This window comes from Conger conger, chromosome 4 (assembly GCF_963514075.1).
Source record: "Conger conger chromosome 4, fConCon1.1, whole genome shotgun sequence".
Classification (NCBI taxonomy): Eukaryota; Metazoa; Chordata; class Actinopteri; order Anguilliformes; family Congridae; genus Conger; species Conger conger.
Genome location: NC_083763.1, coordinates 17,115,565 through 17,129,921, shown reverse-complemented (window position 1 = coordinate 17,129,921; position 14,357 = coordinate 17,115,565). Strand labels below are relative to the sequence as shown.

General features: G+C 43.3%; 1 protein-coding gene across 1 annotated transcript; it reads left to right on the top strand.

Moving 5' to 3' along the window:
- Nucleotides 1-340: 340 nt before the first annotated feature.
- On the top strand, nucleotides 341-11,801 carry LOC133125825 (leucine-rich repeat-containing protein 52-like). The gene is made up of 2 exons (XM_061237489.1): nucleotides 341-989; nucleotides 11,488-11,801. The coding sequence occupies exons 1-2, from the start codon at nucleotides 341-343 to the stop codon at nucleotides 11,799-11,801; spliced, it is 963 nt and encodes a 320-aa protein (XP_061093473.1).
- The last annotated feature ends 2,556 nt before the right edge of the window (nucleotides 11,802-14,357 follow it).

Here is a 14,357-nt window from a genome sequence, read left to right as displayed (position 1 = left end):
TTTAATGAATGAAAATACTGGGTCGGCCAAAACGACCGCCGCTTCAGCAAGTTGAGTTTTTCGTAAAACCGGCATTGGAGCAATATTAGCCTGCTTAGCCTACTGCGCGCTACAGAAATGCCTTTCAGTCACCTTCGGAATTAGCGGAGGACTTGGCTTCAGCGTGTCTCAGACTAAGCGTTTTGAGGTTAGTAGCCTACTGACAACATTCAAAATAACAATTTGACAACATCGCAATAAAAAACCCTAGCCAGCAACACAAGCAATACAGATCAATGAAGAATGCGGGAGTATTTTGGTGTTCTGTCCAGACGGAGTTAATGAAGCCCTCGGTGGTATCATGCGTCTTCTCCCCGAGCCCAGCGCGCAGTCTTTGCGGCTCATCTTTCTGCTAATATTCGTGATGGGGGTGGCACCGTCCCCAGCTTTAACTGCGGGTTGTCCTGACCGTTGCGTGTGCGACGACCAGTTAGTCGTTCAGTGTGCCGGGCAGCAACTGACCGACTTTCCCGCCGACCTCCCGCTAGCCACCCGGCAGCTCATAATCTCAAACAACCGTATCGGTGAGCTACCGGCGCTGCAGCTCAACTACCTGTCCGACTTAGTGTACCTGGACTGCAGCAACAACTCTCTCACGGAGATATCGGAGTCAACATTTGGAAACCTCCGGAAGCTTGCCTACCTAGATCTGTCCTTCAACATTTTAGCCCAAATAGATGACCGGACGTTCGGCCCGTTGGCCAGCCTGGTGATGCTGAGAATGACGGACAATCCCGGTCTCTCAGAGATTCACCCTGATGCTTTCTCGGAGAACGCTGCACTCCAGGTGCTGGATGTCAGCCGGAACAACCTAACAACGCTTAATATCAGCACCCTTATTGCCTTGCCCGCCCTTCGATCCCTTGGTCTGAGCGGGAACCCCTGGCGCTGTGACTGCGACACCGAGGACCTCTGTCTTTGGGTGCAAATCGAAGGATTCAAGTTTCAAGGTGAGGTGCGCTTTTTGATTTAGGCTAATGATATTATTTATTTGGCCAGATATGTTGATGTGTTCAAACGAAATTAACTTTATTAAATAATTTTAACATATGCTACTACACACTCACACGGGACAGAAATAACCAATACGATGAAACGCGTTGAAAAAATGCCAAGCAATTGACTTGGGCATTTCAAGGTTTTTTTTGTGGGTTTTTTTTTTACGTGGTGCGCGGGTGTAAAAAGGTATTTGGCATTTATTGAGACACTTAGAGGACAAGAGTGTTTAAAGGCTTATCGCCTGTCACTGTTGCAGCACGAAATTCATATATATACTTGGACGCTGTAGCAGCCTGCTCAGATAACACACACTTGCTCAGAGCCAGAGTAAACAACTGGACTTTGACGGTCTGTTCAGTTTAGCCAGGCATCATAAAGCATAGAATGGGATGGCAACGCGATGGATGGGTTCATGCAGTTAATACAGGTCCTCCCGTGACCTTGATAGTTGTTTCATGTTAAGACCCATGATCTTTAAAAGATGCAGACCGAACAAAGTGATTTAAATGATGAATTAATGAAAGAAATGAAGGAAGAGCATATAGCATGTGGTTTGCACGTTTGCAAGTTTGCACTCCTAACTGGAAATGGTTGAGCTTCCGAGGCACATTAAATGATCAAAGAATAATTTCAGTAAAGCAAGTAAAACGTATTACTTGTAGCAAATCAAGAGTAGGCCACTTGAGGCTGAAACTGAAAATATTAAAACCACTCTGTCTTCCACTGATCTAACTGATATGCAGTTCCCATTATTTCAGTGCCTGCAGATTTGTCCCTTGAGAAAAACGACAGCTAATTAAGCACAGCGAGAAAGACTTAAAGAAAAAGTGTCCTGTAACACATTGGACATACAGTAATATACTATAACCCAACGTTGGCTTGCTAAATAATGCAAAACTGTGTGTTTGTGGTCCTGTCAGTGAAGTGTACTTTGGTACAGACCACCGACAACAGAATCATGTGTGAATCACTAATGTGTGAGTCAGAACTCTCCACTGGCTGGGCTGCAGGGATGTGGGCCAGGTACTAAGAGAGGGCCTCCTCTTGTCAGGAGCACAGCTCGCTAACTCTGCCTCCCGTTGCCAAGCCACGCTAACATCAACCTTCACCTGTTCTGCTTTCCCCTTCAATTGCATGACTGCTGGAGGGTGGGGAGTTCAAAAGATACAGTGCCATGTGTTTTTGGGTTGGGGAATTAGAACGTACTGTTAACTTCAAACGCTTGGGGCGGATGTTCAGATTCTGGAACACAGAGGCCGATTTCAGTGGTCAGAACACTCAGTCACCGGTTGTGAAATTAGTGTAAGACCAGGCTGTCATGGGAAGGTAGCCATTGAAAACCACTGCTAACCAAGAGAAACATCATTGCTCGACTCCAATGTGTCAAAAAAAGCATGATCCCCGCCAAAAGTTGCTATTACTGAAGGAACCATGAACTCAGCTCTGTATCAGAAAATTCTTTAGGAGAATGCTTAGTCATCTGTCTGTGACCTGAAGCTGAAACATATTTGCAGCAAGATAATGATTCAAAGCACAAAAACAAGTCAATATTTGAATCACTGAAAATAAACAAAATTAAAATTTTGGAGTGGCCTAGTCAAAGTCCTGACTTGAGCCAAATGAGATGCTGTGGCAGGACCTGAAACGAGCCGTTCAAGCTCAAAAACCTGCTAGTTTGTCTGAATTAATGCAGTTTTGCAAAGACAAGAGGGCTACAATTCCTCCATAGCGATGTAAAAGACATATGAAATTATAGGAAGTGTTGCAGTTATTGCTGCTAAAGGTGGTGCAACCAATTATTAAGTTTAAGGGGGCAATTACTTTTTCCCATGACATGAGTGATATGGGTGTTGGATTACTTTTTTCATTATTAAACCATTGAAATAATGTATTTTGTGTTAATCAGGTCTCATTTGTCTAATAATTAATTTGTAATTAAAGTCTGAAACCACTCAGTATGAAAAATATGTAATGATTTTTCCTGAGGAAATCAGGAAGGGGGCAAATATTTTTCATGACACTGGAGAAAAGGCAACTGTTTACCTTTGTCCATTACTTATCACTGGCCAACAAATATAATTGTGGTAAACATACTGTACCAGAAAAAAGGTATGTCCCTTTTACTTTTTAAAACAGGGAACCACTGAAATATTACCGTGGCCTTGAAAGTGGTGAGTGTTCTGGTTCCAGAGTCACACGCAGTATTCCCCCATTAATGTCAGGCACATCTGGTCTGATGTTAGGTTGGTAGCCTGGACCATATGCACAATGGCCAATGGGTCTGTTGCACTCACTGACAGCTTGAGCGGCCAAGCTATATACATTATTATCATGGCCTTTTCCATCTGGCTAGCATAGTGGTATGCAAGCACAAACATTTAGAAATAAGGTCTTCAGAAGCAGCTCCATTTTAATAAGCTTGACCAAAAAAGCCTGGGAGCTGTTGTGGATGTTGGAGATGTTCTCAGTGGGTGACCACTATCTTATTTTCCTTTGAACTAATGCTGCTGTGTATTCAAAGGGAACTCTCGTGCTCTCAGACCTCCAAAACCAGTGTCATGTTTGGGCTGGTGTGACACACAGACCCCCATGTATTCATGCAGCAGTGAAGGTGATGTATGGAGATACGACAGCCAGGGAATGGGTCAGGGGGAGGCGTGTGTGGCCTCCTTTCTTGGTTTGTCTGCCGGCTTGAGATTGTAATGTAAAGAGATCCTTGTGTCATTTGCTCTTTCATTGAAGTTCATCTCTTCCAGTTCTCATTCCACCTGAGTTCCTCTTACTATAACGTGATTAATCAGTCCCAGTGCTGAGCAGGGTTTAAAGAGGTCTGTACAACCAATGTGACTGGGTGTGGATTTTTAAAGATGAATTACAATGCAGTGAACAATGTAATGTTAATGAGCTGAATAGCTCGTAGTGAATTAGTTTATCTATCAACTTCTGACAAAGGCTCAGTTCATTTGACTGATCTACATCAGAGAAACTTAGATTCAGAAAACTGACTACTGGAACACCTTTGTTATGAAGTCATCTTTTCTAAGAGCAGTGCATGCACCCATCCTCGAAATGAGAAGATGTTATCCTTTATCAATACAATCTTTTTAAATATATATATTTTAAATATTGCCCAATTATTTATTCCTGAAACATATTGCACTCTTGTTATTTACCAGCACAGACAATCCTGGCAATGTGGAGTTCCCTCTGGATGTTTTTCACTGGTCCGTTTTAATGTCAAGCCACTGATCTAATCAATCTGATCAGTTCTGATAAAGCTTCAGTTCTCACTTTAACATATAGTGTATCACTTAATAAGATCTTCTTATTTCCCATTAGAGTGGCAATGTCAAGTGTCAAGTGAATAGAACATTTAACGATGGATAAAAATAATTAAATCACCAAATAAACCTCTGAAGTATTCACATCAGAGCTGGATTTTAAGCACTCCTCAATACTAGATGCACACCTTGACATTTCCAGTTTTTGCATTTTGGGAATAATGCACAGAGACAAATCCAGCAGTGGCTAATCAATTCCAGTCACAAGAAAATCATCATAAGTGAGCATAGAAAGGCTCATATCCAACTAAGACAAACTGTCCTCACAATGTAGTGTAATATTATAACATTCACAAAACATTCCAGGGACATTGTGAGAGCATTTTGTGTTAGCTGGATATTGATGGATGCCTGCTCTTCTCTGTCACCAATATTCCATAATGTGTGTAATATCGCTGAGCTTTACGGAGGTCACAGTAAAATCTTCTTTGGTAATTTAACAAAACATGAGAGTTGATTTAGCATTTCATGGAGGTGAATGTTGAACCCCTGTTCAAGGCTTTAGTGAAAACAATTTGGAGGAACTGGTGCCAGCGTGAGCAGGCCTGGGCTGTTTGTGCCTGGTGTCTCCCAGGAGATGAGAGTAGCCTTGCTGTCTGGCGGTGTGTCAGGCCTCCCTCACCCAGCCAAACCTGCATGCTGAGTCTCACACGCGGCCAGTGAGCAGGGTTAACAGGAGAGTGGCCTCCAGGCCACGGAGCAGGGCTAACAGGAGAGTGGCCTCCAGGCCAGTGAGCAGGGCTAACAGGAGAGTGGCCTGTGGTCATCCAGGCCAGTGAGCAGGGCTAACAGGAGAGTGGCCTGTGGTCATCCAGGCCAGTGAGCAGGGCTAACAGGAGAGTGGCCTCCAGGCCAGTGAGCAGGGCTAACAGGAGAGTGGCCTCCAGGCCAGTGAGCAGGGCTAACAGGACAGTGGCCTATGGTGATCCAGGCCAGTGATGGAGCTTCACTGCCTCTAAGTCCACAGGCAGTACCTAAGGCATGGGGACCTGGGCTCATACAGAGAGAAATATGCATGGAGCTGGGAGCGATGGCAACTAAGAGGTGTAAGCTGGGCAAAGTCAAGAGAGCAGTATGCTGATTGCAGAACAGCAGAATTATGGGCGAGATAATATCAGGAAAACTTGTAACATTTCAGTGAAACTGTCTGGATGGACAGTTACTAGTCTGTAAGTGATTTGTAATTAAATTATAATTACAAATTATAATTGTGTTTTTTGTGGTGAACTGCCCCTTTAATGCCAAATCACAATTAATCACAATTCCCCCTCCATCCCCAGTCCGCACTCTCATTTATTTATAAATGTTTTTGCCACCCCCATGAAAGGCTGATTTTTTAATCCTGTCCCTGCCAACACACATAATGGATGTTGAATACCGCAAACATTTTGATGCATAATCCTATGACTGATAATACATGCTTATTGATCTTTACAATAATCATATTGATATTTGTTAATATATGATTGAGAAGCAAAATTGGTTTGGTATAGTTGTATTCCTTGGTGATGTGGAAATGGTATGCTGTTCATAAGGCCCACACTTGAGTAATGTGAGTAATGATAGATACAATGAGGAGAGAAGGGGGGACTAATAATAATATATAATAATCTTCTATGCAATCTACTTTTTGTATGGAACATTAATTGATCTGTTGCTTAAGACCAGACCTTTTAAAAAATGTATTGCAGAATCCTTGAATACATTCCTGCGTATGTACATCCAGCAAAATTAAGGTCTGTACATATCACATATGCAGTGTATTGTCACATTTATAAATGTGACACCTACACACACGCGCACACACACACACATCACTGCATGCACACTTAGATATATTACTTGCATACTCACACACAGTATGCATGAACTGTGCACACTGTATACGCAGAGATATATTACACCTATGCACATATCTATTACTCAGACACATGCTCACACACGATACACATGAACTGCACACATTGTGATCACGTTATTAGGTAGACCTGTACACCTTGGTAATGCTAATATTTAATCAGCCAATCATGTGGCAGCAACAAAATGCATAAAAGCATGCAGATGTGGTCAAGAAGTTCAGCTGTTTTTCAGACCAAATGTCAGAATGGGGAAGAAATTTAAGTGACTTTGACTGTGGAATGATTGTTGGTGCCAGACAGGGTGGACTGAGTATCTCAGAAATGGCTGATCTCCTGGGATTTCCACAGCTATACAGCTTTGCAGAGAATAGTGTGAAAAACAAAAAAACATTCAGTGAGCAGCAGTTCTGTGGGCAGAAATTAGGTTCGAGGAGAAGGGCCAAACTGGTCAAAGCTGACAGGAAGGTGACAGTAATGCAAATAACCACATATTACAACAATGGTATACACAAGAGCATCTCTAAACACACAACGATTCAAACCTTTAAGTGGATAAGTGGCAGCAGCAGAAGACTTAATAAGTCTAAAAAATAAGTTTAATAATAAAAACATAATAAAGTGCTCACTGATACAAATGATCTATAGCACTATTCTGTTTCCTTAGCTGATGAAGAAACAACCGTTTTATCTACGGAAGCTGAGGAATCATTCTCAGGGCCCATTAATATCAGAAACAAACAACTTCTTTTTTCCTTCTTCTTTAAGATTAACATATGCAATGACATAATTAGAGAGGATAAAAATAGCAGTGTTTCCAGTATGACTATGAGCCGTCCATCTGAAGTCGGCATACCGCAGGAGGGCTAATACCTCAGGGCTGTGCTGAGCAGCAGAGCATTACAATATGACGCGATACAGGGAGTGATGGGTGGATGGGTGGACAGAGGGAGCAGGGCTGCAGTCACTCTGCTTCTTCCTTGCTGACAGGCTGAGCAAAGGGGTCACAAGGAGCAATTTTGTGCTTTTGTGGGGGGTCACAGGAGGTGTCAAGCTTTAGGTGTTTTCAATCACCGGCATGTCTGCTTTGAAAGACACAAATATCCATAGTGTAATGCAGGTGGTCTGTGGGAGGCTAAAATAGCCAATCAAATGGCTCAATCAAATGGAATTGGGACAGTCCCCCTTCCTGTTTGTTTTTAATGAGCCCATCTGGTCTCTCCTGAAGCTTGTTCAAAATCAGACCCTCATCTTCAGATGAACAAAGGGAATCCAATACATACTGACCAAAGATCAAATGAGAGTCATATCAATACATTGCATGCCGTAGGGCTTGGCCTGTTAATTAATGTTAGAAACAATTATTAGATCATGACAATTAATGAACCATATAATTTAAAGTGTGACCCACTCAGTGACCACAATTTACTACAAATAGAGCCTTTTTCTTGGGAATTTACCTGAATATATGAACTTACAAAACCAAATGTATAAGACCAATAACATACATTTGTATATATTTTTATCATTAAATAATTTTATTATGGTTTTTATATCACAAATAATTAGGTATTATTATTTTGTAGCCCATAAACTTTCCTTGGCCTTCGTCATTTTCAGCCGTGGAATGCAGCTTTTACTCTGAAAGTATTTTAGAAAATGTATTATTGTTCATTTTGTCAATGATTATTAAAGGAGTATAACACATTTTAAGTGCAAATTGGAGGACTGAAAGAAGTTGGCAACAAAAAAGCGATAAACTCACCCCCTGCTGCACTGGAGGGCAGGTCTGATGGTATGGTGGGGGAGGGGTCACACTTGTACTCTGTCCTATTTAAGGCACCCTTGCCCCATGTCACCCAAGCCTCCACCGGCTGGTCGTTTGAAGGTGGAATTCCATTCAGAGTCGTATTGTGTGACACTCGTGTGCAATATCCTAATAATACATATTGATGGTTATATGGTTTATATGTGCATGCTGGGGGTATGCACCAGTAAAACAGTTTCCATTTCAAAAAGATGATAAGTGCAAAAAATATATATCTTCTATAGTGGCACTTGAATTACACTGCTGAGATTCCAGTGAATGTCTTCTGTAGCTGGAATTGTGTGCTTTAATGTTTTGTTCCTAGGGAACAGCTTTGAAGATTTTTGTTTGTTTCTCATGACATTTCAAGCTAAAAATCAAGTCAATGTGTAAAAGCAGTCATGATTTAGATACAACCATGCACCAAGACAAACAAGAAACACAACAAATGTATGATTTAAGATGAAGTGTTGCCACACTGTATGGATCAGGGAATAATTTGGGAGTCACTGACCGATATTCCTCCAGACAGGCAAATCCAGACAGGCAAATAGGGTGTAAATTGCCACTAGAAAGAACACATCATTTCAAAAGCATGTTAGCTATTCTCTCGGAAGCTTTCACTGGCTTGATTTATGGGAGGACAGGCCAACAGTGCTCCTTGCTCTCTCTGTACATGAGAGACTGGAGACTGTGAAACTGGGCATTCCCTGACAGATGAGAGGGAAGAAACACAGTAAAGCCCTGGGAGCTGAACTACACTGAGCAGTCTAATGAGGGGCCCAGGGTTTGATGCAGTCTGTGCGTGCATCACAGACGGAGAGAGGGAGTGACGCGAGGGACAATGATGTGAGCTAATGTGCCCTGGGGGTCCTGGCCTGCCCGGCCCACTGGCCCTCTGGTGCCGATGCAGATCACAAGGCGGTCGGGCCACTTTCTTGGTTGTAGGGCTGCTGCTGTGACCTGGGGCTCATACTCCAGACTCCAGTCTAAACCCCACTATGATTGGTAGGCCTCAGGTTCCAGAGGTTTGTTTACATGTATTTGGCCGATGTGTTGTTAAACATACAAAGTATTACTACTGCAATTAATTACCCAAACCACTGCAGTAGCTTTATTTGACTTGCGTGCACTTATGCTGATGTGTTGTTGCAAATCACTGATTGTAGTGATTAGTCACCTAATGTGTTCTGCTATTTTTGCACGTCTAATATGATTTTCCTCATGGTTTATTTCCCCGGATAATCAGGGTCATCCATTACTGATCTTAGATAGGTTGCGGGATGAATAGAAGCTATTTATGTAGCAGGCAAAAACTGTATGTTGTGTATGCAGTAACACTAAATTGTACTGAAATAAATTTATCACATATTAGATGAATACAGATAGTTATTTGCATTTAGGGTATAAATCAACAATGTTTATTTGTGATAGCTTTATTTTTGGATGAGTACATATTAAACACACATACTGTAGAAGAACAAGGCAAGTGTCCTGTAAGCGGTTTGTTGAACAGTGTAAACACAAACACTTATGTTTACAACATATTTATGGCTATAAGTTCATGGGAATCTCAGATGACTTGAATATTGGCAAGGCCTACCCAAACCGTTAAGATGTTTGTCAACCATAATTGCCTTATAGCCAATTCCTTTAATTGGTAAATAGACTCCATTTAATTTACGGTAATTACTGCTGTAACCGATAGTACAGGCAATTTCACTGAAAGGAAATTCACTCAAATGGCACTTCTTAAGGAATTTGAGGTCTTGTGAAATTTTGGACATCTTGGGCATGTTCAATTAAGCTTATGGTAGAGGGTGATGGATAGGACAGGTTGGTCAGAGATCTGATCTGAAATGCGGTGAGTACATTTCCCATTCGAGCCCCAGAGAGATATTTCTTTCCTTGCGATAGATTTGGCTGACAGCCTGCCACTTTGAAAGGGGTTGCTTTGGAGCAGACTTTGAGATGGGGATTCTGAATGTGACCTGTCTCAGGCTTGTTTCCCACTGCTTAAGCTGTCTGACATGTGATAAATTTGATGGGGGATATAGAGAAAACGCTTACAGGAAATGCTGCATTTGTATTATAGTTTTTATACTGTCATGGAATTAAACTGACAGGGTGAATGATTCAGCTCCTGAAATGTGCATCGTCATGGCATTAATGGAAACCGTACGTGTTCTGTGTGCGTGAGTCTGTCCATGGGTGTTTGTACATGTGTGTGTGTCTTTATTTATTCTTCTGTTTGGATGCGATTGTTCCAAATCACTTACCGTTAATCTTCAAATTAGCATTCATTGCTTAATTATTATCCATTTGGTAACAGATGCAAACAGAAGCAAAAGGAGATTATTTTCCTTAGAATGCTTTCATTTTGCAATGTAAATGCAGTCCGGGGTCACTGGTCTATTCAATTATTTGGATGAACAAATTTGGATGCAAGTAGGCTAATCTGCCAATTTTCTTTGATGTGATGACTTTAATCAAGGATATAAAGCCAAAGCCATTTTTCCTTTATTGGCCCCCAAATACTGTACATATTTGTGTTTTAATCCAAGAGGCCAGCATTTGTCCATTCCTAGCCTGTGCATAAATTAAAGAGCCTGACCTGCTATTACTTATCTGTGTCTATTGTTTCTGTGATTTGTCTGTCTGAACCAAGTTCAGTGGTCCAATTTCATGTATTTTATCAACAATGAATTGAGAGATTTTAAATTGAAACCTTTCGTAAGGTATAGGACCAGTGGAGTGTATGTGTGTATTACATTCGGAGGTGTGATAATTGATAATATTAATCTTTGCCACAGCTCAGTACATTCAAATGCCAGTTGCATGTTTTGACAAAACTGCTAGATAAAACAGGTAGGCAATATACAGTTACTAAGTAAAGGCACCATACTGCATTATTTAAGATACCAAAGCGCAAACTGCATATAAAACAGCATCCAAGACGCTTGGCATGTGTAACCTGGTCTCCAGTCATCACGTATTGACGCTTGAGCAGAAGCCCTTGGCATCACTATACAATGCAAAAGGATTAATTTTGTGTCACTTGTGGCCACCATAGGTATCATCATAGCAGCCCAGTCTCATGGCAGCTTTGCATCGTATAGAGGCTACAAGTGTGAATATATGACGAGTTGGGTATGAGACCATGTTGGCATGTACATTACATTAATGGCATTTATCTAGAGCTCTTATCCAGAGCGACGTACTGTTGATTAGACTAAGCAGGAGACAATCCTCCCATGGAGCAATGTAGGGTTAAGGGCCCTGCTTAAGGGCCCAACGGCTCAGCGGATCTTATTGTGCCTACACCGAGGATCGAACCAACGACCTTGTGGGTCCCAGTCACCTTAACCACTACGCTACAGGTCGCCCCTACTGTGCCATAGGTGTGATCAGTGTCTGTACGCTTGTGCTCCATTGTGTCTTGCAGATGAAGGGCAGACTGTGTGCCGGGGGCCTCCAGACATGACGGGGCAGAGGCTAGCTGAGGTGGGCATGCAGCTTCGGGCCGAGTGCCACCAGGGCCTGGGCTACTGGGACTACCTCTTCTTCATCGCCATCGGCTTCGTCATCTTCTCGGCCGGCACGGTGTCCGCCTGGGTGATGGGCGTGCTGATGGTGCTGTACGAACGCTACAGCAAGAAGAAGAGCGAGCAGCTGGACAGTGATGACGAGGCGGACAGAGGCGGGACAGGGACTAACCAGGGCAACGGGGACCTGAAGAAGCCCAGCATGCAGGTGTGATATTCACAGGGGGTGCGAGGAGGAAGAGGAGGAGACCGGAGGTTTTCAGGCACTGAAAAGATGACCACTCAGGAAGTGTATCCCGGTGTTGGGGGATTTCTTACCCCCTGCGCTGCTCATAGGGATGCCTTCTTCCACTGCTGGACTGTGTACATTCTGCTATTGCAGAGACCTGGACTTAACGGAGACACTGCTGGTCTTAGCTGAAGGTGGAGCAATAACCTAGACATGCCATTTCCAGAGAGACACTGAGTGAGGAGGTGCTTTTAGCGAGAGTGATTCTCTGTTGATATATTAACACTACAGTACTTGTTTCCCAGAGGCTGCATTCTCCTGTCCATCATATGTGGGTTTAGGTAGGCTAGGATAACTGCAAATTATAATCAAATAGAAGAACTCCAGCGCTTGTTATCTAATTGGGGTAGGGTTAGCACAGAGCATCGCTCATTAAAGTGGATTTAGTGATTTATAGTTCCAGAGGAGACCAACTCTGGCTCCCACCACGAGGGGATCAGGCGAGTCAAAGATTATAAATGACACCCGACCCGCCTCGTGGAAAATGTCTTCGTAACAAAATGCTGTGAACAGGGGTAGTGTCTGGACAGCACTGTCAGCAAAATAGGGGGTTCCATTTGTGTGTGTGTGTGTGTGTGTGTCTGTGGAGGGTAGTATTGATTGATTTAACTTAATTGAGTGCAGTACTACAGGTCAAGGTTGAATAGCTCTTAGAATACCTCCATACGCTGCACCAAAAGCCTTATGTACTGTGGAAGACATAATTCTGCGGCAATAAAGCCTTGATTGGTGAAGCTGATAGACATTGAGTGTCACCTAGCATTAGCTTATGTAATTCCATGCTGGCTGATTAAATTCCCATGGTAAAAGTGGTACAACGGAGAGGGTCACCTCATTTTTGGGTTTGGCTAAACTAGCATTCACATTTTCAAGCCCAGTTACAGTACCATACCGTAGGGTGCTTTGCTACAGAGAAGCAGTCCATTCACCCTCCAAACCTTTATATCACAAGTCCAGAATTGCCACTGGTCATCCAGCTTTCTGTTCTGTGTCTTTGAAATAAGCTTGACTCATCATTAATAGCTCATGTATTTACAGCCTTCTAAAACAGTCTAAAAGGGCTTAGGGGGTTTACTCAGGCTGAGTCTCAGATATAAGGAATCTCAGTGCTGACCTCTATGTCACCTCATCACCTTCATGTCGTGCTGCTGGTTTAACCAGGGTCACGGATACTTCAGGCCAGTGCGGTGAGTGCCAGGGTGCAGTTGATGCCCTGAGAGGAGCAGTAACCTACCGAGGGCTGCAGATAGAAATATCACGTGTTGAAGGGGAAGGGGGATTAGCTGTGTATGGTGTGGGCCTGCACGGCAGCCTTGAGCGCTCCTGCTCACCGACAGAGACATGGGTGTGGTGGACTTACGGTCATACAGGATGAGCTTCTGGCTGGTATCAGCTGCAAAGCAATAAGAGGGGACTCCAGAGTGGCCCCTCCCCGGGCCCTTTCTCATCCAAACAGCCAAGAGGAGCCTCAGTATCTGCTAACCCCCTCCCACAACTGTGTGTGTGTGTGTGTATGTATGTGAGACTAAGCTCTTTATGAATGTTAGTGTGTTTGGTACTGGCTGCTTGGATCTCTACTCATGGGACCCATCTCTTTCTCAGGGGTTCTCGGCTGAACGCTGGTGGTAGGTTGGTGTTGGATGTTGGGGTGTGTGCTGGTATTCTGTGCATGTATCCGTGCATTCTGTTGGTGGCGTGTATGTAACCACACACATGGGGAGGGAGAGAGTGAAGCTATTTTACTGCAGGGATAAGCCAATCAGTCAGAATACTTATGAGGTTATTTGTGCCCTTAGATCAATATCCCCGTCCTGGTATTTCAAAGGCGACCAGGGCTCGCCGCTGTCTGAGGCGAAAGACAAACTCTAAAATGTGTATTTCAGTCCATAGCACAGGCATGGAGAGAATATTAATAAGCCTCACCAGTCTGTACAGGGCCCCTGAGAAATCATCCTTTACAAACAGCAGTACTCTGGGGCCTACAGAGGAGAATGTGGCGCACTCTTGGGGGGCTTCATCCGTTTAACATCCTCCCCGTCTGGGTCAGACACGGTCTGTCTGTCTCGCGTGTGGAATTCTCTGTAGCAGCATTGTTTTTGTGAGGCAGTGATAATGAATAGGCCTAGCTGAAAAGGGGCAGCTTGGGAGGCTAAATCAAGAAGATGACAGTTCCCTTTAGAGAGGACCCACAGCAACGGACAGGAGTTTTTCCTTCAGTCAGGCACTATACAGGACTTAGTGTTTCCGTTAACCCTTTAACTGTCCCAGAGCATTGACAAGACGATTGATCGTAAGCGGTCTACTGGTCAGGTGAACAGGTTAACGGGGTGATCTGACAGACATCACTTCATTGCTCTATACTCCTGAATATTCATGAGTGGGCAAGCTAGGAACTCTATATACATTGTTTGCAGTTGAAATATAACAGGAGCGGCTGTTTTACAGGTAACATGAGCTCAGAAGCTGGGATATTTACTTGGA